The sequence below is a fragment of the Hetaerina americana genome, unplaced genomic scaffold, assembly GCF_022747635.1.
Source record: "Hetaerina americana unplaced genomic scaffold, ioHetAmer1.1.p SCAF_2, whole genome shotgun sequence".
Classification (NCBI taxonomy): domain Eukaryota; kingdom Metazoa; phylum Arthropoda; class Insecta; order Odonata; family Calopterygidae; genus Hetaerina; species Hetaerina americana.
In genome coordinates this window covers 28,767,844-28,792,980 of record NW_027286763.1, presented here as the reverse complement: position 1 = coordinate 28,792,980, position 25,137 = coordinate 28,767,844, and the positions used below count along the sequence as shown (strand labels likewise).

Below are 25,137 nucleotides of genomic sequence, written 5' to 3'. Positions count from 1 at the left end.
GCGGGAATGTACGCGACGCTCCTGCGCAATGCCGGTAACTGGATTGGGAAGCGTTGTTTACGGGATGGGCCGTCCACGGGGTTAACAGGAAGAGAAGGAGAAGGTATGAGGGGCGAGGGGGGGAGAGTAAGTTTAATTAATCTGGACGAGACGATGGGCGATTGCTTCGGTAACGAGAAAGGCAAGGCGCACTCGCGAGGAAAACGCCAAGACGGAGGAATTGCGCCTGTCTCGTATTTACCATTTTGGTTCGTCATCACGTACGCCTTTGTTTTTGCTTTGACTTTGAGATGTGGTCAATCAAAACAATAGGCCTTTTGTTGCGGCGCAAAAGCCAAACTTAGCTCCTGAAAGTGGCTAGAAAACATGTTGATACCAACCGACTGTCTTTTTGAATTGGCTGATCCCTGGGCGATGGAGAGAGTAGGAAGATCCACTTGCTGTTCCTCCCTTCTCGAAATGCAACATACAAAGAAGCAATCTTCTAAACGACACACGTGATATTCTGAAATAGCTATTTCCCCAATGTCTGCTTCCGTTGCTAGGAACCCCTGAACTAGGGAACTGATTTTCATTTTTCCAAAACGTAACTTAATGGGAAGGTACAGAATTTTTGAACGGAATCTACGGAAGTTGTTCAACTGAAAAACACAACCATACGACTCCTGTCGATTGAAACGAACTTTGAGGTGTAGTTGCATCCAATTAAGCACTTGGAGTGATGTGAACCAGATATCACTCTCAATAATTAAAGAGAGAGCAGCTTTGGAAGTTTATTTCGTGCGACATTGACGACATCGTGGTAATTTTACAGTCATTAAAACGAATTACGATATTCCCTTTTGCTGATTGTGAATATTTCTTCCAAGAAGTAGTTCTGAACTTCATCAGATTATGAAACTATTCTTAACGGCGCCCTGCATCCTTAACTGTGTCCTCACCACTTGGAAGGGCCGGCGCCAACAGATAAATAAAAATTACAGCCAATTCGCAATCTAAAATGGTGTTCATGACAAAACTCGTCGCACCCTATGAAGGGAGCAATTGGGGATTTCTTTGGCAAATTCGGGAAGGGATTGCTTTTGTCGTGACCCGCTGGTCTCGCTTCCGTCCTTGCCCAGCCATGTCTTCAGAGGTGGCGCAAGGCGAGCGGGGAGGGGTCAGCACTCACCGTTGCAGAGCATGACGATTCCCGTGGCGATGATGATGAACAGCGCCAGCAGTTTGGCGTACGTGAAGGCGTCCTGGACTCGCGTGGCCCATTTCACGTCCCAGCAGTTGACGAACGTCAGCACCACTGCAGAGAGCAAGAGATTCAATGAGGACAACTTCAACGGTGAAATGTAAATAACTCTCTTAAAATACGCATATACATTTAATTAATACACAGTGTGCGCTGGTATTATTTTATCAAGAGTTATTGTACTAATATGAAATCAGGGGGTGAGTTTTTTTTCAGCGGCCAACCCTTTTGTTGCAGTTTAAAGCACTGTCTCATTCTCCGATGCGAACATTGGTTGTCAGCAACGGTATAACTCAATTATGTCTGAGGGTGGCTTACGAATTTTACACTCCATGGTCTCAGGGCCGGGACCTTTCTTCGTTTCTCATAAAAAGATCTCGTCCTGAGGAAATCAGCTCGGGTAAATTAAGGAGTGCCCATGGGCACTACACAAATTTCAATGCGAGAAGCTCCGGTTAGCAACCGTACTCTCAACACATGCATAAACCAGCCTCAACAGCTGGTGACAGGGTTATTGTGATGAATATCATTCAGAATCATCGAGTTTGACCCGATGTTTGAATCCTGTCCATGAGAGATCTTTCAAATACATATTTCAAAGATATTTATTTTACTGCAATTGATATCAATAATTCGATTTTTTTAAGTCCCCCCATTCACCAAAAAGATCCGTGAGCTAATTCAGAAAGATCCGTTTAACAACAGAAAAAAAATTGCTCGGTTAAATGGCGGAGGAGGAAAAAGGAAAGAGTATCATGAATGGCTTAGAATATTTCCTTAAATATACTAGCCATCCTAAATGATCAAATGCCCTTCAATCTACTTCCTAAATTACCCACCGTCTAGATCTATACACTTGTGTACCCAATTTAGCCCGTTCTACTTTAATAATAAAAAAGATTTCCATTATTTCTTCCCCGGATATTTTGATTTTGTCCCTTCTTATGAAAAGGATTTTCAAAAAATGAGACGCGGTCTAAACCTCTTTTGGCTCATGGTAATGGGACTGCAGCCTTCGTAAAATCTTATTACTTGCTCAGACTTGGCCTCCGGCGGGGACGTGCAACGAATCGCATTGCCTTTACGCATGCGGACGATCGGAGCAATCAAGCTTCATTTTCATTTATTTGGCTCTCCACCGAAGAGATCAGCTACGCCTCCGCGTTTTTGGACGCACCGAGACCTCTCATTTCAAGTCTACATACGTCTTCATTTACACAATGCCAATAAAACCGCCACAAGAGCTAGTGGTTTTGGGAACCAGCCATATAAGCAGAATTATTAGTTAATGCATTCACCGGAACACATGTTAACTCTAAATCAAAGAACTGCGGGATAGGCCGCGACAGTAACATTAACGGTTATCCGCTATATATGCATTACAATGCAACTATGTAGACTGCGCTTCTTCTTCTTTGCTCACTGCGATTAGTTTTTTACTGACAAAAAACGATAAGCCAATTGAAATTCATAGACAACTTTGAGAAGTATACGGAGACGGTATAATGAGTGAGGGCGGAGTGAGGCAGTGGTGCATTCAATTTAAAAGGTTCATTCCGTTTTAAAATAGCCCCTCCAATGTTCACGACGAGGACCGCAGTGGTCGGCCTAGCCCTGTGACAGGTGACCTGGTGGTGAAAATCAACGGAAAAATTCGTGAAAATCGCCGTTGATGATTACGTATGTCTCACTGGACGTGGCTTGCAACACAGCGCTTGGACAGTGACGCAGAATTGCATGCTGGCGTAAACAAGTGGTTAAAATGTAAGGTGGCAGATTTCTTCAAATATGGAATTAAAAATCTTGTGTATCGTTATGATAAATGCTTCAACTTGAATGGCAAATATGTAGAAAAATTGCCTAAAAATAAACATTTCAAATGTTTGTAATAAAACTGTCTTGTAAATAGGTTTATATTTTATTTTAAAACGTTATTTACCTTTTGAACAGCCCTCGCTGAAAACTCGCGGGATTTTCTATTGCAGAGCACATTTTAACAGTTCGAAGGGAGCAAAGTATAAGGGAATTCTGCACACTACCACAGCGTATTGAGTATAGGGAAGTTTAGACACCTGGATGTTGGATCTATCGACAAAAAGTTTTTTTCCTCGAGAACTGTTTGACTTGAATCGAAGGGATGTCCTTCTGGGGAACGAGCGTCAAGCCACACGTCATTTGAACAGATTACCACCTCGCGTCACTCAAAGCACCAAGATAAACGATTCGGTTTGGGATTCCTTTGCTCGAAGTTGCTTTGATTCATTGATCTTCGACAGGCTATATTCTCATATATTGTATAAATCAGAAACAGCATCACAGAAAATGGAAGGAAAGCGACAAATCTGGAGTAAACTGCCGCAGCTGAGAAAATATTTTGATTGAGAACCATATATTATGCTAAAAATATATTTATACAAAAGTGCACCATAATAACTTTGTGTGGGGTGTGGTATTTTGTTATTGGGAGATGTGTGATATTGGAAAAGCACAGGGACGCTATGGAATAGTGCTGGAGGCGGAGGCTAAGGATTAGCATTGGATAGGGAAGAATGGAGGCCTGTAATCAACTAGTCTTCGGAGTGAAGGATTTTAGAATGAATGTCTTAAGATGACAGTTGCGATAAGCGGCAGAAATTTTCAGTGCGAGTGTTACGGGTATGCCTAAAATTCATGTCACAAGTTCTTTGGTTACTTCCCCCGTGCAATTAGTTAAAATAAGTCATAGTATTTTTAACTCCCTTTAATCTATAATACGTCACAACAATCCATTGTGGCGTATTATCTCTCATACTTACTCCCAACACATTTACGATCTTAGGGAAACAATACTGTCATCTGTACATTTGATTACATCATACAATAAAGCACTTCCAGTCGAAAATATTCGGATTAAAGATACCGGTTATGGCTATCGTAAAACGTCGTTTGACATCATACCCTTCTGCCGAATCGCCATTGCAATTTCCTCGATGGCCTCGGTCCATTGGAACGAGACGCGCTCTAGTGCAGAAGTAAGAACTGAAACTGTGGCCCTTTTTGCTTCCGAGTGCTCAAAACCATATGTGTGATGATTTTTAATGATTTCTAAAAAATTCAACTCTAAATAAGTTATAATATATATTTTTAACCCGCAATGACCGAAAGGAAAATGTTACTGAAAAATTTCCCGAAACAGGTTCGAAGGATTATGAACGCTTTCCCCTCGCAAAACTTAAGATCACCATCGAAGAAAAGGTTAGGTAAAACTACGTTGCCTCAGATGGTATGATACCTAATGCTGATGAAAATCATCAATTACTGGGACGGGTGGCGACCCGACATGCGCCCACGGGACGTCCTAGGGAGTGAGACGGGCGGACGGCGAACCTTCGAGGAAAGCGACGGCGGAGGGGAAGAGCGGGGAGGGCGGACTGCGGTCCCAGCGGATGCATAAATCAATCTCATTCATTTATTTAACATAACTATACACTTCATATCATAAGCATAAAACACTTATCTGTGGGGAAATGGAACTAAAATCCAAAAGACCTTTTCCGCCACTTGACAGGCGGGGGAGAGGCTTGCTTTGCGACCCCATGGACTTGTGTTCATTGCAATAAAAAGTTAATAAGCTCTAGGATAGGTCATAGTGCCAAATCCTGGATCATAGAATTCTATAATAGTCATGCACAACGGTACTCTTTTGATTATATTTGTTTAAGTGCCCTGAAAGCCACCGCTAGGCTGTGTGGCAGGGGGTAAATATACACCAGACTAATTTTGACCCGAATATGACCCTACCGTGGTCGGAAAATTTTAATCTGATCCCTTACCGATCGTGGACAAAATGACATCTTAAATCTATCTGTCCTAAACCTGATCTCTCTACTTTAATTGACATTATCGCTCCTACCGTAGTACGATGGGGGTAACAATACATTTTCAACATCACTGCTAAAGAGAGGCCCTTCAAATGTATGCAAGACATTTACTATGTAATTTAACCTTCGCTACGTGAGTGATTCCCATCCTAGCTGCTCTAATATTTTGGATGCGCTACAAAGTTCATCATAACACCGTTTTGCAAATTTAGCTCATCTACGCTGCAAGCTATTCAATTCGGCAATTGATCCAATTTCTAGAGGATCCCATATACTAGCAGCATATTTTAAATGAGGCCTAACTAACGAAATATCACATTTCTCTTTGAACTTTTCATCACATTTACCCAGCACACTTCTAATATATCCTAATTTTTTTTAACTTGTCCACATATTCCCCGTTTGTGTTTCACCCAGGAAAGGTCGTGGGTGAGGGTAATGCCTAGGTATTTCATTGAGTCTACACAAATCATTTCGGTGTTCCCGATGCAGTAGGCGTTCAGGAAGGAATCGCTCTTTTTTTCTTTGATAGAACGGTTAGTATTATGGTTGGGATAACTTAGGATGTTTATCGGGGAAGAGCCGAAAGCCCGCATCAACTCAAATCATATACGAGTATCTAATGACTTAGCATAGTCAAGAGTAAGATTTGACTTTCTTCTGTAGACGCAGTAGTGTTTGGAGACATTTGCAGCCAGTCCGACACAGGTACGTTCGCTAATGACCTTGTAGCTACGTATTCAGGAATGGTGCAAGGTGCATGACGATTAGAATTTTATCTCAAAATATTTTTCATGAATTTATAGATTCAACGAATAATAGCGAACTAACAAAGAATTTACACTTGTATAATGTCTGGGAATCACTCTTAGACAGGAACTCTCATTGAATAAATATATACGACAGATATGCGGAGAATGGGTTGAGGATTTTCGGAGAGGAGGTTCCGAAAATCAGATTTTCTCGGAAGGGTAGAGGGAAAAATGCGACGATAAGGTGAAACAGCAACGAAACTTCTCACTGGTTAGACTTGACCAGAAGCCAGTATCTGGGATCCTCACGAGACGGATTTAACAAAAGAGCAGCGTAGGGCAGCGAATGTTGGAGCATATGAAAAAAAGGTGTTATAAAATTGTTGAAGTTGAAAATTGTTGGAATGTGATCCCTTCAAAAAACGAAGATTAATTTTTATATTGAATCTTTTAAGTAAATTTGATACCACTAATTTTTTTCAAGACATGCAACGCATTGTAAAAATTCCAAATAACTCTGGAAGACATGATCATTCAGTCAAGATTAGAGAGATTTATTGTAAAACCAAATCCAAAGAAGACAGAAAAGATGGATTCAGAGCATTTTGGTTGGCGATGGAACGTTGAAGACTAATAGTTGAACATGAGCAAACGCGGTGGGTTAAGGAAAAATCATGGATAGGATGAAGGGAGGTAATTTGTATGCGGAATCGAAGAGGGGTGTACTCAATTGTTAAGGTTGTGTATCGTTTGTGGAGGCAATGAAATGTACCTGGTTTAACCTGTATCTATCAAAATATTACCATATCGGTAGATCCTGTACTGGAATTAAACGATCGTAATCCTCAGATATCTCCTGGAAAATTCACCGAGTCATCCGCGAAATCAGAAAAGACTTTAAAATCCAGTCATTAAATTAAAAAAAGAACTTACAACCGCAGATGTAAGCCGCATTACATTGTATTTTAGTTTTTATTATTTTAGTTGTTTTCTTATTTGAGTACCCTGCAAGCCACCGCTAGGATTTGTGACAGGGGGTGAACACACACATTAAAAAGCAGACCACCAGCAGCAATCCTAAAATATAATCCATCGAGTAAGAAAATGGACATTGGTCGGCCGAGGAAGGGACGGGTTCAGGAACAGGACTAATATCTTAAGTGAAAGAAATTAGCAACATGTGTAAAATAGAGATTCGCCATTTTGGGCACCAAGAGGGGATCGGATGAATCCGCCGTCGGATCATCCAATCATAACTCCTCTTGAAAGCCCCTAAAGCTTTTGGGTTATTGTCCGCCAACCAGTCCTTTCAAAGCCAAAATGTACGACAATATAATGCAACCTTGGTAGGGCCCACGCGCTATCGCCACGGTGCCGCGGCGTCCGAAGGGGAGTCGGAGCGTGCTTCGGAAGACGCCGACGAGGGAGGAGGGGAGGGGATTTAAGGGCGGGGGGATGGCGCAGGGAACGAGGGGGGAATCACGTACGGTTGAAGGCGCATACAAGTCGAGCCTGTGTGTCCCGGTGAACTATGACCCGACGCCGATCCTAACGTTTGACGCACGTAAATTAAACTGGCACGCAGACTAGAGGGAGGAGGACACCCTATCGAAGAGGGGGAAAGGCTAAGGAGATACGGGGTGCCTCCTTCCCTCCGATTCCCCGCTCCACATCCCTCGGGTATTTCCAAACAGGTCTCGGGCTCGGGTCACTTCAGTGTTGTTTTGATTGCGACGCACGCGATAACGCAGCCCACCCCCTCTCCCTACCCCCGCTCCCTGGCCATCACAACCTCCTTCCCGCCATGAACATTATCCTCTGTCTCCCTATTCTTTTGAATTCCAATGGCGACGCAGCGCCGATTAATGCCCCAAGAGGAAAAAATTCCAAGGGAGGGGGTGGTTTTATCTCCGGGTCCTATTTCTTCGTCGGATTTAAAATAAAGTTCCCGACTGCATTCGTCATCGGAATAATGATTTTCAAAATCCGCTGGCTGCAACAAATTTGTCAATGAAAGACGCTGCTGAAGTCGAGAAACTTTGGGTATGATTCAGTCCTCACTATTGATTCCCCTTGGATCTTCCACCGGCATACACTCTCCATCTCCGCTGATATTTCAATTACAGATTCGCTAATTAAAAAGACAGAGGGGATCGAGAACAGACGCGGTGGCAGACCTGAGGGGATTTAATTCAGCAGATACGCCGAGAAAGCACGAGCCCTTTCATCATCCAGTTCTCATGCAACTCGGGTCAAAAGAAATAATACAAATGAAAAGGGGTTCAGAGAATTATACGTGGGCGATTCGAAAAGTAAGGTCTCCTATTTTTTTCAAGAAAAATCAAATTGTCTCAACTTTGCGTACATTGTTGGAAAGGTAGAGCATTTAACTATTTGTCTACATAGCCGCCTTGACGATCAATCACTTTTTACATCCTGGTAAGCAGCTTTTCAATACCGGTGTCGTACCTATATAAATTTAGTATATGAAAGTCTCACGGATGTGAATAATTATGTTCATAAATCAAGTTAGCACAAGCGAACAAAAACAAATATATATGTGTGTATATATATATATATTTTTTTATTTTATTTTTTATATATAATAAATAATATATGTGTGTGTGTGCATTTAGATTCGTCATATTTCCATGCTTCGATCAATGAATGTATCGTAACTCATTTTCCTTGACAACTATTAATGCATTACTGCCAAACGGTCGAACTCAATGATCCTTGATGTCGCAAGTGAATCGCCAGATTGAGGCCTTCATATTGGGTTAAAGATAAATTTTAGCCTTCGCATCTCCTAGAGATCTCGTTTCAGATTATTTATTAATTGTATGACGTTGTTTAATGTTTGTTCACCGCAGTTGTGTACGACTTAGGATTTTTTCCCAGTTCAATTCTTGAATCCATATTTTCTAACATAGATCCAAGCGCTCGCAGGATAACAGATTAGAGGTTTACCTTTCTTAGGAGGATTAGAAGTATACAGGGTTCGTCCGGAAAATAAGTGTACTGATTTTTTCCCGCCGCTCCAGGCGCGCCCAGCACCGCTCTGACGGGCTGCGATTGGAGGGGGGTATGTTGGCAAGCGACGCTGAAAAAGGCAGTCGGCTCTGAGCTGTGGTGTAGTGAGGAGCTCTGTTAACGCGAACCTCCACGCTCGACCCACGTCACGGAACGCGATGCCGAAGTTTTTGGAGCAGCGTTATTCCATCAAATTTGCGGTAAAGCTTGGGAAATCGTCTACCGAAACTGTCGGTATGATTAACCAGGCTTACGGGGAGTCAGCCATGTCCAGAAACATGATCTTTCGGTGGCACAAGATGTTCGTGGAGGGCAGAGAAGAGGTCGACGACGAACCACGGCCTGGACGCCCATCAACGACACTCACTGACGAAAATGTGCGAAAAGTTCGCGATGTACTGAACTCTGATCGTCGTCTTAGTGTTCGGATGATAGCAGAGCAGTGTAATGTGCCCAAAACAATAGTGCACGAGATTATTAGGGAGCAATTACAGATGCGAAAAATTTGTGCAAAGTTGGTGCCGAAAGTGCTCAGTGATTATCAAAGACTCAATCGTTTGGAAATCGCGACACAACTTGCGGATCACTGCAAAAATGATCCACATTTTTTAGAGGACTTCTTTCTGTTCCCGAAGATAAAGAGGAGTTTGAAAGGAACGCGATACGGGACTTTGGACGCCGTCAAAGAGGCCGTGACGACGTGTCTTCGAGAGGTTCCCGATGATGCTTTCGCGGGAGCGTTCCAGGAATGGGAACGCCGCTGGAACAAGTGTATCGACTCACAAGGGTCCTATTTTGAGGAATATTAGCTTAAGATATTTAAAAGTGTCATAAATTTTTTTTCCTGAGCTCAGTACACTTATTTTCCGGACGAACCCTGTATAAATTACACGTACATCAAATAGCACGTATTTATTTTTTGCTCTTTACATCTTCCAGTATTGCATTTCACAAAAGCTAGCTTCATTAGAGCGGCAGCGCATATGCCTACTGCATAAATTAACACTCAAATGCAATGATATTAATAATATCTCGAATACGGCGTATTTTACCTACGGTCTAAATACGGAGATCACCACCGGTCTGCCCGTGCACGCTTAAAAAGCGTTTAGAAGAGCGAAGATTGAGACGAGTCCCTCCTGAGGGACTTTCCTAACGGACCTTTGGTTTGAAATATCGAATCGCATTTTTTCTCTAAATTGCGCTCCCAGAAATTGGAAGCGCGAGGAAGAGGGAATGCGATATGAACATATCGATCCGGAGAGCGGAGTGAGGATCGGAGGGGGGCGGAGGATTGTGGGATTGGGATTCCATGAGACGAAAGGAAAGGAATTCCAGGCTCGAGAGGGGGGCGGAGGCAGAGTCGTGTGGGTCAGGTGGGAGGGGCGGAGATGCAGAGGTAGGGCAGGGAAAGATGAAATGGGTTCTTAAGAGATGATTGGAGGCTGCGGCGGTTATTAAATGACGTATTGGCGGACGTCATGGACAAATAAGTTGGGGGTTGTGGGGGGGAGAAGACGATCAGTAAAGGACAATTCATGGAAAATTCTAGTCAAAATTTGAAAAATTCCATAATTTAAGTGATTGCTAGTTCTGAGATGGTATAATTAAAACTTTCATGACTTCAATATTTGCAATAATGGCTATAATAGCAACAGCACTCCCTTCCTTGACATTTTTTTGCAGAGGAATGATCGAAGAAATTAATATTTTGCTTAAAGAACGTTTTTATTGTCACGAAAGTAATAAGCTTTTGGTTTTCCACAGATAATAATTTTTATTATTTCAAAGCATTAAATACGGCAGTTTAAACCGTTTTGAAAAAAATTAAGATTAAGTCAAACCTCTTTGATGGAATAACCATCGAATGACGATTTCCACGCCATGTGTTTACTAATAACACACCCAAATAAACCTAAACTCGGGCCATTTTATATTCTTTGCCATCATTAATTGGTTAATTTTAGTAGGTCATTAAATTATGCCCTTCTCATGAACTAAAACCTTGAATTGGTGGAAGTTCTTGGGCGCTATGATGACCCCCCACAGCTGTACTGGCGGGAACAATAGGAATCGCTTCTGGCTGGGCCACTTAATGCCGATAGCAAATACGAGGGTCATCCGGAAAGTAGTACCCGTTCGTGCCGCATGAAGTGCTGACGACGCGAGTAGCCGCTGGACGAGGTCAGATAGCTTCAGTGGCTTGTCTGCCTTCTCTGAGCCAAGTTGCGTGACGCTAGCATTGCCTGTGTTGTTTCTGTGATTGTTTACAATGTTTAAAAAAATTGAGAACGCCGCCAGTTGTGAAGTGAGGGCAGTGATTAAATTCCTCAATGCAAGAAACGTTCGCCCATGTGATATTCATCGCCAATTAAAGGAGGTGTATGGAGACAATGTAATGGACGAATCGTCTGTTCGGCGGTGGTGTCGCAACTTCAACATGGGGAGGGGGAACACACACGACGATGAGCGTTCGGAGAGACCGTCTGTCATTACAGACCAACTGGTGAGCTCAGTTGACGAATTCGTGAGGAACGATCGGCGCGTCACAATTGATGACATCTGTGAGCATTTTCCCAATGTTTCTCGAACAATTGTTCATGAAATTGTTAAACACCATCTGCATTATGCAAAAATTTGTGCAAGATGGGTCCCTCGCGTATCTCAATGAGCTGGCGGCAAAGGACTATGCAGCAGGAATACAGAAACTTGTCACACGTTATGACAAATGCCTTAATTTGCTTGGAGATTATGTTGAGAAGTAGTTTAAAGTATCCTCTTTCAGATAAAATTTTTTATGTTTGTTAATATTTACTTTTGTGTCTTTATTTCACGAACGGGTACTACTTTCCGGATGACCCTCGTAGATCGGAGGTAGCAGCCACAATAAAAGGCAGTACGTGCAGCTTTTGTCCAACAGTGAGGCGTCCGCAAAGACGATTGACCGCCGCAATTTGGGTGATGGCGTCACATAAAATTACTTCTGAGGAAGACAATGCGAAGTCACATAAATTGTTTATTCCGCAAATTTATGATGGACGCAATTATGGATATGAGTCCAGAAAACTACAGGACGGCCATCCTTCATGCACCCCTTCTCAACCTCCAATGCTTCCAATCATTCTTCAATGGTCACTCCGCGCAACGGGGCGCCTTCATCCCGAACACTGTGGTTCCTCCTCCCCCACTTCCTCCCTCCTACATGCCTTCGTCATCCTTTCCACCCCCTCTTCCTAACAAGCGCCAATAACCAACACGGTCCACAACTCCCACCCTATCCACCAAGGGTATATGTTATATGTAATCCCTGTATGAGTTTCTGACGATGACGCAACGCATTGAAGCCTACGTCGTCTAAATAAATAACTTATGTTGAAATACAAAGTACATACTTTTGAATCTATGCATCGCTTCGACAAAGTAAATCTGGAAACTGCATCACAAACAGGACGGCCCACTGGGCTTCAGTCGTATCAGGCTGCGGAAGAAAAAAGGCTTCCACGGTCGACATCACACGGAATCCTTGTAAAACTTAGTTAACAACTACAGCACAGAAGACACAAAAGAGGACAGAGCCAGTTAAAATAGTGTTTTGGAATGTTGGGACGATTTTGTGGCAGGAAATAAGAAAATAGAGCACGGGAGGTGAACGGAAGAATTTAAGATATTTTAAGGTTGTTCGTGGTTAGGTGGATGGATGGCGGGGATTACTTGGGCAATACGTGTACATTAATCTACAGCGGAGGCAAAGAGAGCCCGTGAGGGGTGGCTGGGGGTGGTACTGTACTTGCAAGTCATTATGCACGTCTACAAACCGACAGGTATTCATAGGGTGGCAAACAATAGGTCATACGGTTAATTAGAGAAAATAATTGTGGGGGTGCCTGCAAAGACACATTTGATAGCGATTGGGACTACGGACTTGATAGTAGCGGACTACGGCTTAGGAACATGGAATGACCGCGGGGAGAAAACAATAGAGTTCTGCAGGAGAGAGGGATTAATTATGACGAATGCATGGTTAAAACAAAACAATAGGCATAGGTACAAATGTAAAAATTCCTGAGATTCAAAAAGATATCAGTTAGATGTTATCATATTACGGCTAGGCACGGGTTAGGAACAGCGTCATCAAATCAGTTTCTCGAGAGCGGACGCGGATTCAGATGATTGTTTACTACTTCAAGAGTGTAATATCAGATTCAAGGAGATAAAATAAGAAACTAGAAGAATTAAGCGGGAAGAAAAAAACCAGGCCCATTTCATGCCACTTTTCATTGATCAAATGAAATGATGCCTTTTCGGAGATGGTCCAATAGTTGCCTACTAGAGGAAATCAGCGGAAATACATTCCCTTGCCTACTTGGGCCAACGATGCTCTTGGATGTGTAATCTGTGGTTTATCATGTCCTGAAAACTGCATTTTATTCTCAATATTAACTACTGCAGAGATATTTAATTTTCGCTACCAGATAATAAGAATACCAACATGTCTATAATTGATTTTGTTCTACTCTAATGTTGGAAAAAGTAGACTCTTTTATAATTTTATTGGAGAGACCCACCTATTTCGGATAGTCCAGTGTTATTAGTCCGGAAGCAACAAAATTCCAGCGTAGCCTTGCCTTCATATTTTCACTTACTTGGCTCTCCAGAAACCATGCCCATTAGTGTCCCGCACACGTTTCTGCCCTAATATTGTGGCAAGCAATAATTCCCATTGTGAATGCAGGATCCTTAAATTTCAGAACCAGGCGAACACGGTAAATCTTTTCGATTTTACTCGGTGAAAGTGAAAGCAGTCGGTGGATGGCGTCACCACATTCCCCGCTAACCGCAATGCTGCCGGAATACCCCGCGGCTCGCACTTCCCCACCGAGAGACGGATTGACGCGGCGGGGATCCTCGCGGCACGTATCATCTCCCGAAGCGCTATAGATTCGTGTGAACCGTTTCAAAGGATTCGCGAGCAATGATTGCTCACGAGGCAAGAGGGCTGTGGCTTTCTCTCAACCGACAAGAAGCTGGGCAAAAGGGTCCTTCTTACCGTAATCCTGAAGCCTTTGCCCCCTCTCTCCCCTTTGACCCCGTGGCCTACATCCACGCAAGGGGTCGCGAAACGCGCTTTATCGACGTTTCCACATGAAGGGATGGGGGTGAGGTGGGGAGGGAACTGGTGGGGGTGGGGGAGAGAGAGAGGGGAGGAGCATCAGTGTTTCGACCGTCGGATGGGTGTAGCCCCCACACCCCATCCCAAGCGACCCCTCCCCTACGCAGACCTTTCCCACCTCCTCCACGTGGGGACTCCGCTCTGCGTTCCGCACTCCTGGTCCACACTCGCCCCGTCCCTGTCCCCGAAAGTGCGCCGACTGCACACCCATCCCGTGCGCGACGCAAAAATCGACAGGGGAACTCGTCCCTGAGAGCCGAAGATGTGCTTGCATTTTTGTGTACATAAAACTTATCTTTGTTCAAAAGTGGGCAATAAGAATCCTCTATGACACAAACAAATAATAATCATTATTCCAAAAGTTAATTTCGTGAGCAAAGCTGGCGAACGAGCCATAGGTAACGTATCCTATTGAATCCTAATTCGTGTCTGTTATTCCCGTACCGGTCAAAGCTTCAGAAATATTCCCGCGCGAACCAGTGCCACCAATTTACATCTATGTACATGTCTACATTAACCTACATCACATTGATCGCTTCAAACAGAAACTTACTGCTGGCCCACTATAAATTTCTTAACAGGTAAATCATATTTCCAATTTAAGCAAAGAAATTAAATACGTGAGTGACAGTTTTCGCTCAGCTGAATTTAAAATAATTGTTAGGTCCTAAGCTGAACTAATATCAAGCTTATCGGACGAATCGCAAGGTTCAACCGATTGGACCGCACGTAAGCGAGCCATTAGGTATCTGGCCATCGTACGTGCGATTATAGTAAGAGAGAACAAGTTCTACAAATTACATATTTCGACGCATTTGGGAATGGGATAAGTGTGTATTTTAATCGCCAGTTATGCGAAAGAAAGAGTGTTTGAATCCATAACTTCACCAATTTGTCCTTGCTTTTATCCAGAAGAAATATTTCTCCCCTATTTGGATAAGAAGCAAACTTTTTCTGTTTTGATTGCTATAAGTCTATTTGAAACATTTTAGCAGGGCTAGCTGTTCTCTTTTTAACTTCTTCTTGCTCAATAAATAGCTAATAAAATAGATCTTAAATACTCGTAACGCATTTTAAATGCCACCTATATTTTTATCATTTTATACATATGTAATGCGTAATGAAAGGAGAAATAATAACTATAATACATATAATGCATAATAAAAAGAGAAACGAAAACTTTTCCACATTTTTGGTGGAATTTGTATATTATTTCTGATGCAAGTAGCGTTAATGTTATGTACGCCCCTAATCAAAGTTGCTCTAATTAATTTATAAATAAAATATCTAAAATATAGTTTTACAGAGGAATTTCGTTTTTGTAAACGGTACTTAATGATAATTGGGTCGCATTAAAGCATCGGAAAACTGATAAAAGTAATTTATTCAAATACGCCATATTTTTGAAACGAGGCGTTCACTGTTATAGAAAAAAAATATACTGAAGCGTCGAGTTCTTAGCATTGGTGAAAATACTAAAATACATCAGGACGCAAATGATTTCCTATAGTACTTGATGAAAATAAAATAGGTGATAGATAATGCCAGAGATCAGTGGTCCGCACCCGCGGGCGATTAACGGCCCGAGAAGCCCTTCTAATGGCTGTTGGGTTTGCGCAAAAGGAAGCTGGACCCCATTGTTACTACCTTCACAACTTCAAAGGGCTACCCAACACTCATAATAATCTCGATGAGAGAAAAAATGGAGAAATATGTAATCGAGAGAGATGGCGAGCAGTAGCTGCTACACCCTGAATCTGCGATCGAAGGTCACGAATAGGGAAAGTCAAATTCCTGTCAGCCTTTTTCGCCTTTCGATCTTTCATCACCTTTCTCTCGAGAATAACACAGATAAACAGAAAAAAAATTGTTACAGTTGTATTGATTAGGATGGACTGACTTGAGAAAATTTATGATTTTTCCTCCGAGTTTCTAGAGGTCGTTTGAAGGTCATGGACACTCGGAAGATACTTCAGCAGCCTTGAGAAGATGAGGAAGGAAAATTTACTACCTAATAATAGAAGGGAAATAGACACCTTCATTGATCGATCACTCAAAGTATCTACATGTATTCATAGAAACATCTAATGGATTTTCCTAGGACAACTCGCGAGCACTATACAACAATGCCGATTGATCCAACGGAACTTTATCGTCAAAGGCACTGTGTATATTCAGTGTTCTTGAGATGATTTATTTATAATTGATTAATGACGTTATGATCCATCCATCTATTAAAGACTTCATCCCTGTCGGGCCCAGCCTGGAGCTCCATTGCGAAATCACAAACTTCGACGTATCTTTGAATATGCTTTCAGCAGAAATGCTCACTGATTATTAGAAACGTGTAATCTCATTTACTAGCTGCTTAATGCAGCTAGACAGCCTGCCGAAAAAATCAAAAATACGATTAGTTATTGGCTATTACCTTCGAGTTTTACTCGCTCTCTCGAGCGAACTTGTCTTTACTCAATACAGATTTTCCCAAAAATTAGTAGAATGATTTCTTCGTCTCATTCGACCAAAAATGCGTTTTCGACAAAGAGTTTGTGCCTCAGAGACGGACTGAATAGTAAGTTTTACGTGGAAGTTCTCGGAAGGCCGCGGAGAAGAGTGTAACGCGTCAGGAAAGAGATATTTTCCTGTGGCGTAGCGCTGTTCCAATAACCGATTCATGATGAATCTTAAAGAGGTCACGTTGTAGAGATTTCGCAAGGAACGATCCGCACTCCTCAAAGGTTGGGAGTCAACTCCTATCGTCCTCCAACCTTTTCTGAGACTCCCCTCCCTCGCAAACAGCCAGAGAATCCGCCGCCCGTTGGTCTGTTTCTCCTATATAAAAAATATTTCCTTCAGCTATAAGAGAGCAAATTTACCTTTCCACATTTGCTGCACTTTTTATTGACATTATTGCAACACAGTTCCGTAATAATTAATTTTGAATTTGTAATATTTATGTTGCTACTAAATTCTAAGAAAATCTTTGAGTAGCTTTCTAAAACTGTTCAGCTTCGAAAAAACGAAGTTAATGATTAAGAATGAAAAATTTGATGATGCTGATCAAACAGGATTTTTGGTCCACATTCGGTTCAACTCAAAATTTAGGTCGTATTTAAGAGTAAAATTGCATATCATGGTGAGATTATCAATAATTATAGTGCTTTATATATCTTCAACTGAATTTAGCCACAACCTTCAAAACGGTGGGTTGGTACGAAAGGAGAAAGGAAAATTATATTGGTCACCACACTCAGACATAAGTGGAAAATATACATTACATATTATCATTTCCTGGAGTTCTACAAATGTGGGGTGCTTAAATTCTCTTCCTGACAAATAAGAATTAGTAAGCCAAGTATATTAAGGGTAGTGAGGAACAAATATAGAAAGAGTAAAAGTGAGGAAACATAAATTGCACCGGAAAAGTACTGTTCGAGTTGCCGTGCGAGAAAATTTTTTTCACACTCGAAGACTATTGACATCATCATCACCGATCAGGGGACTGGCTCGATGCAGCTATCCATTCAATCCCCATATCAGATAAACTCCTAATTCATACGTATTTCTTATCACTGAAACCTGCCATTATCCTTTCTCATAATTTTTACGATAATTTCATACTTTTATTTCAAAATGAGCCTTTGACCTCTCTCAAAACCTTTTCTCCTGAGAATCTCTTCCTTCATCCGTCAACTGATCCTGTAATTTCATCGCCATCACCCTCCTCTAATGTAGCACTGCATTTCTTTAATTTCAAATTTCTCTTTTCTGCAACTTTCATGTCCATACCGCACTGTAATAGAGACGTATCCTCCAATTATTTGAAGTGCTTTCTTATTGTTTCTTCCATCTTTGCTGACTTCTGTTCTTCTGCCACAACCCTTAGGGTTCGTCTCATTTTTGCTCATCGCCAGCTAATACTTCTTCATCATCTTCTCTATATCCCCCTCTCTACCTGCAAAAACATCTATGTCTTCGGGAAAACTCAGCGTGGTAATGTTTTTCTTTCTGTTTACACAGTGATTTGGCATTGATTTCTATTCAATGAGTCCGTCTCGGAGTATCATTAGTTTGAAAATTAGCCCCTGGCCGTGGGATACTTACAGTACTGTGGACACAATATTCCCGTGTGTCCAACTTCTACTCCTTGAAAGATTTCCCGTTCCTTCCTTCTGCTTTCTGGGTTACTCAGGCATAAGTATAACTGAAGAAAAATTGTGAATTTTGGTGAATACTTAAGTCACCGCTATGAGTCATGAAGCGGTGAGCTAAATAGCGGTAGCGAAGCGCCATTCGGTATCCCGCTATCTCGATGATAGCGTTTATAGATTATCCTTCGGCCACATCCAGGTGAAACTAACTTCATGATACCTCTTATGCTCACCGAAATGGTCAGCTCAGCTTTAGGGACTCTTTCGAGGAATTCCCTTGAGTGGTAGTTGCGGCGGGGGCGATGTGAATCTAAAATAAAAGCAGATGCCGTTGAGGGGAACACCGCCGAGCATGCCGCTACTGTCGTTCCTTTCAGCGATGAATTGCGGAGGCCATGTCACCTTTCCTTCTAAATCAAGGGCAGATTCGATTCCCACCCATGTGGGTTTTCATCCACCTATGGCATTTATGTTTCGGCTCGTTTATGTCGTTGATAATTCAACATAAAGGCCAAACTTTTATCATTTACCGCCGACTTGGCCAGTAAAAGGGCGGTATTTTCTTCCACGGGGTAATACTGTGAATTTTGATTTGTTTCCGCAAATCTCCGGTGGCCCGTGTGCCTCAGGGAGTCTAACCCTCCCCTGTCTAGTATCGGGTTTCCCAGGAACGAACCTACAGGGTCAGCACAATACCCGTGCCCAGGGCGAGACTGCAAGCCGCGAACCTTGTGAGGGGTGCGTCGCTCACCCGACCAAACAGGCTCTCTCTCGAATGTCTTCCTGTCACTTTGCCAGAAGTGAATGAACATTGTAGGAGAGAGGAGATTTTGAGAATAGCAAATAAATTGTTTGTTCAACTGCGAGTCCGCCGGGGAGGAGGGGCGTCCATCACGAAACAAACAATCCGCGGCGGAAAAGAAACCGTTTTTCCGAGGGGCGTCGCCTCGTTAACGGCTTCCCATACCATCCCCTCCCTTCCTCTCTTTTTTTTCACTCCCCACGCACGCCTCCTCGGACTACCTCCAAAATTCCACTTTCGCTCCGTAATACGAAAATCACTCGCCCGCGGGGGGGGGGGGGGAGAAAGAGAGAGAGGGTTTGGCGTTTTTTGTTTTATGTCCGGGCGGCGTAATGATCGGGAGGCGTGGCCAATTTTTTGCCGCGGGAGAGCTGAGAAAAAGCCACCGTCGACGAAAACGTTAGTTTTTGATTTTTACTTTTCTGCGATTGTGGGACACAGTGGTCCGCCAAAGACCGCAAAGGAAAGAGGCAGGGAGGAGAAGAACTATAAACAAAGTCATGGGACAAACGAGTTACGGAAGGTATCAGAACTATTGCGAGAGAGTTGCGGAAGGAGGATAGCTGGGAGGCATGGTGCAAACCAGTTCCAGGATTCCTCACCGATGGTGTCGAAAGAGAAGCTGCGAGACAGGAGTAAAATTGCTGTTGCGTTGTTCTGTTTGTGATCATAGCGATATCCGATCGTCGGAGATTGCAATTGAGCTTATACGTCTCTCATGGCGTTATTAGCCAACTTGGAGCTCCAATTTAATATGACTTAAGAACTAATTTAATCATTCAGCCGCCAGAGGAGCATGTGTTAGGAGTTTTAAAGACGCAAGCCATTATTGGAAAAATAATCATTGAGAAGTTTACCGGAAGTCTGGTGGTAAGTAATAAATCAGTTATTGATCGAGGCAAGAAGAAGTGGAATTGAATGACAGTTATCGCAAAGTACGTGGGCTGTTTAATGAAGAGTGATCGTGCTCTTTTAATCCTCATAATTTTTGTTTGGCTGTTTTATTTTACGTTATATTGTCAGCTTAATGTGTCATTAACATGTAATGCAAGTTTCATTGATTTTACTCCATATATGCATCACCGACAACCGTTGAATTCTGAGACATGTTCAGCTCGCTTATGCCTACTTTCTTGTAATCAAAAATTGTTTCCACGAAGGAGTTTCTTCTGATTTTGGGACTGAAAAATGTCACGCATGGCTTCGTCTGAACTTTTTGGAAGATACTTTTTACATTTATTTTTGCGAGATAAACGAGATTTCATGTTGGGTTTTGCGAAACCCACCGCACACAAAAAGTCTCATGTGCAATTTTTCTGTCGCCAACGTGATGATGGCACGCAATTGATTTTTTAACACTTTGCATAGGGTTCATAAAATCATTTGACAACCTTCTGCCACAAGGGTAGCAGCGGTGTTAATATTCATTTATAGTTAGTAATGGCTGGAGTTCCGGTGGTTTCTGGAGGTGGTTTACCTTTCTTTGAAATTCCACGCAAGCCGCCGCAACGTCGAGTGGCGTGAGGTGATATAATAACACCCGTCAAATAGAGTGCAACTACTTGCTTTACCAAAAATAAACATTTAACGCACATCCACACAAACCTATGTATTCATGAAAAACTCTTTTTAACCTACACACATGCAAATATATGTACAAGTAACTAATAAACACATTCACGTGCACCTATAAGTCGACGCAACGTTTACTGTGGTTCCCGCTTGGTACAACGTTGACTTTGACTTTGTTGCTAGTATAATTCGTGATCGCCTAAGGAAAGAACAAATATTTATATCTTTCAGTATTAGAGGCTATCTTCCTCATCTTATATTTTTGCTCTGATATGTCCATAAACTTTGGGGCCATAATAACTCCCTTGGTGTTATAACTAAACTCGTGTTCTGAAAATTGCTAAAAGTCAAAGTCTCGCTTGTTCCCTTCTCGTCTCAAGCGGCTCCCAGCCTAATTCCTGTGAAGGGTCCGTCACGCTCGTCTTCTTATCGTAACACTTTTTGACGAATCTGGCGAATTTTCTCTTAACTTTATCTAATTATTTTAGCAATTCTTTCTCCCAAGGATTCCATATACTTGCGGCGTATTCCAAACGGGGGCTAACTATAGCCAAATAACACCAATCTTTAATTTTACATTACATTTCCCCCCACGCATATAATGAAGACAGGTGTCTTTAAGGTGGATCCGCATATTCTCCAGACAAAGTGGTCCTCATGAAAGACGTAGTGTTAGGACTACCCCTAAATATTAAAATTGATCTGCTGAGGTTAACACTAAACATTCTATTTCATCATTTATGCCCTTATTATCACTTCTTTCACTCCAAAATTTCAAAACTGCGCATGTTAGGCACTAATCCCCATTCCTTGCATTATCTCAATATATTTTCTAAATCTCTGGAAAGTGGCTCGCAATTCCCTGGGGTCCTTATTTCCCTGTATACCACCGTGTTATCGGCCAATAATCTAAGGTTGCTACTAACGCGTGAGCTTAAGTCATTGATGCATATTAAGAATACAGGTTAGTATTAGCGGCCCTAACACACTTCTCTGAGGGACGCACGAAGTCACATCTACCTCTGTTGAACGCAACCCATCGATCACTACTTTTTGTTTGGGGCATTACTAGAAGTTTCTAATCTAATGCATATTATTTCTCAATGATACAATAGCGTTTAATTTGTGTATAAGTTTATTGTAAGGGCCTTAATCGATGGCTTTTTTGAAATCCAAAAATACTACGTCCACTTGTGTATTATTCTCGCAACATTTAAGGATTACGTGAATGAAAATACCCAACTGGTATCGCATGATTTACTCTTCATTAACCCGTGCTGGTTATGGCTTGTTATCTTCCTGCTGTCGAGAAAGCTTACAACTTTAGTAACAATAATTTGTCTAATAGTTTGCATGAAATCTAAGTAAAAGACCTCAAGTATTTTTAAACATCTTCTGGCGGTGCCGTAGGATAGACTCTCATAAGCTCTTTGTAGCATTACGTAGGCGCTGGCTGAAGATTTTTCAGGCGAGAGTAAAATTAAAATTCAGAGTTGCCATGTTTCCATGTCCATCGTTTCCGTGGGCGAAAAGAATGTTTCAAGTTACAATGGCTGCCGCTATTGCAACGCTGGAGTCAAGCCAATCAAACTTGTGCCACATATACGAGTATGTTACATATTAAGATACCACTTAGCATAAAATCAATTATTGAAAGTGAATAATGCGAATAGAAACTATTCCCTCTTTATTCAACGACACTCGTATTTATATGATTCATCCAGGCGTACATTTGCGAAAATTATTCATATCGAACAACAATTCTGTGTTTTGAAAATTTAAATGTGTTAACCGATCCATGTTACAATGGCTAGATCGTCATCATTTATGTTATTTTGTTTTAGTAAATGCTCTTAAACATACCATGAAAAAAATGAAGAAAAAATGTGTAATTTAACTAAGTTCCGTAATACTTCGTATAAACGCACTTGGCGTATTTGGTGTAAAAATCAAATCGATATTCACTAACGACACATAATTCTAATGATTTAAGTACGGAATCGGGATTTGGTGTAATTAAACTGGACTTTTATTTGATTACTTCAAAATCTCTTTGCACCAGGTCATTGAACTATGACGAATAATGTACTGAATATCAGAACTTTACCAATGTAACTGCAGAGAATTTCAAAGAAACTGCGGGAGGTATGCAGAGAATTTGCTAAGTCAAGTCAAAAAAAATTTTTATTTGAAAATTTTTTCTGATGTTTTGATTACGTCGTGAAATTATCCCGTTTAATTGATACAGAAGTTCTCTCGACTAAAACTGATATTCATCGGATATACTTCAAGCCAAGCATAAGAATACCTATACACTACGTCCGTCAACAGGTTGTACAGGGCCTGTCCCAAAAATAAGTGGAATAAATCTGGGGAAACCTTAGTGGGGATTCTCATAAGCGATTCGCTCAGTTCGTATTATTTTTTGTAACATCATTTTCAGTGTAATGCAATAAATACCATCACACATTTCTGATAGCCATGAAAGAGGTCGAAAAATGCAGGTAAAACAGTCAACAAACCGCGATCGACATTGGCATAGGAAAGGGTTGGGAGTGGAAGATCATAGGGGATGGTGAGAGATAATGTTTCCTGCATTATTCAGTCGTCAGGAGAGAAGCAGATAAGGGGCAGCGGAGTTCGTTAACTGAAGGACTGAACCTTGGATTGGAAGGAGAGGGGGAGAAAGGAGAATTCCATGAGGTGGCAAAGATGAGTTCAGAAACATTATTCCACGACAAGCGTTGAAACTCCTTACATTTCACTTCCGGTGCAGACGCAATCATTTTATACTCTACAATAATATACAGTTTGAAATGATGATGAGTAACTTCATTGTATTTGGAAATATCAAAACGTGTCAGGAAGTACTTGGCCCCCAACCCAGTTAACCCTCTCTGATGAACAATTTGTGGCTGGGATAGCAATTTAAAAAAGTTCTGCTTTGGCTATGAATGGGGATATTTTGTTCTTTTTCTTCCGGTTAAAAATGGATCACAATCAGAATCAAGTGATGGCTGTTGATAACACTCATGGACTTCATTTTGAACTTTTCCACAGTTGATGGCACTCATCTAAATTTCCATTCTACATACCAAGGTGCCATATTCTCTGGTCCCTATAATTTGTCAGAATGAAATAACGTAATCAATAAAAGATTGATGGTATAGTTGAGCCAAAATAGCTCGTATTACGGCCATGATGACAGATTATTTTGCCTTAAAACCTTGATGATTAGCAATAACAGTACCGCAATAAATAAGTCCCTCCCCGGACTACAACCTTGACGTGGTGGAAGGGCTTGTGTGTTCCGATGACCCCTAGAGCTGTGCTGGCGGGAGTAATAAAAATTGCTCCTGGTAGGGTCACCCATGCCAGATAGGTCGAAGGTTAGGAGCCAGACGAAAGGTAGTCCACGCAGCGTCTGTTCCTCAGTGAGGCGGCTGCAATGGCGTCTGACCCCAGTGGGGCGGCCAGTAAGTGATGGTGTCACGATAAAAACACTATTGAGGAAGGCAACGGGAAACCACCTCAATTATCATTCCCAAGAAAAATATGATGGAATCTAAATAAGGCCGTGGGGGTAGATAACATTCCCGTGGAACTTTTAAAATGCTTAGGAAAATGTGGGAGGAAGAGGCTATATGGGCTGATCCGTAGCATTTATGAGGAGGGAATCTGGCCGGAAGACTTTGTGAGATCAGTTTTAGTTCCTATTCCGAAAAAGGTAAAGGCCACGTCATGTGAGGACTATAGGACAATTAGTTTGATATCCCACGCAGCTAAAGTTGTTCTCAGGATCATAAACAAAAGGATAGAGAGTAGGGCAAATGATTACTTAGGGGATGATCAGTTTGGGTTTAGGAAGGGGAGAGGTACGCGTGATGCCATTGCAGTATTGAGATTATTAATTGAGAGGAATATAGAGCACAACCAGGAGGTATTTGCCTGTTTCGTAGATTTCGAAAAAGCGTTTGATAGAGTGAATTGGGAAAAACTAATGAGTATATTGCAGAATATAGGAATAGATTGGAGGGAATGGAGGCTAATCCGCAACCTGTACATGTCTCAGACTGCTCGGGTGCGGGTGGGAAACGGGGAGTCAGGATGGGCAGTGTTAGGAAGGGGTGTAAGGCAGGGTTGCCCATTATCACCGTTGCTGTTCAACCTGTATGCAGAGGAAATGATCAAAGAGGCATGGGAAGAACTCGAGGTAGGAATGAAAGTGGGCGGGGAATTCGTAAAATCAGTTAGGTTTGCTGATGACCAAGCCTTAGTTTGTCAGTCAGCCAAGGGGCTGCAGGCATTGCTGAGTGAATTGGAAATTCAGTGCGACAGGTATGGGATGAGAATCAATATTAATAAAACAAAGGTTATGCGATTTTCTAGAAAGAAAAAGGCCAAGCTTAACATTAAAATAGGAGGGCAAAAACTAGAGCAGGTAGAACAGTTTACGTATCTCGGTAGTGTTTTGGATCAACACGGTCAAAGTAGTAGGGACGTAAGGAGAAGAATTGCGCTAGGCAAAGAGGCTTTCACAAGGAGGAGGGAGTT

At 42.0% G+C, this 25,137-nt stretch overlaps 1 protein-coding gene across 2 annotated transcripts in view; it reads right to left on the bottom strand.

Annotated features, from left to right (window-relative positions):
• Window positions 1-25,137, bottom strand: part of LOC139688425 (Y+L amino acid transporter 2) — a 215,676-nt gene that overhangs the window by 126,038 nt on the left and 64,501 nt on the right. For both annotated transcript variants that reach the window (XM_071585996.1, XM_071585995.1), the window contains exon 3: window positions 1,172-1,297. In XM_071585996.1, the coding sequence (XP_071442097.1) occupies window positions 1,172-1,297 (126 nt within the window). The remainder of the gene's footprint in view (window positions 1-1,171; window positions 1,298-25,137) is intronic.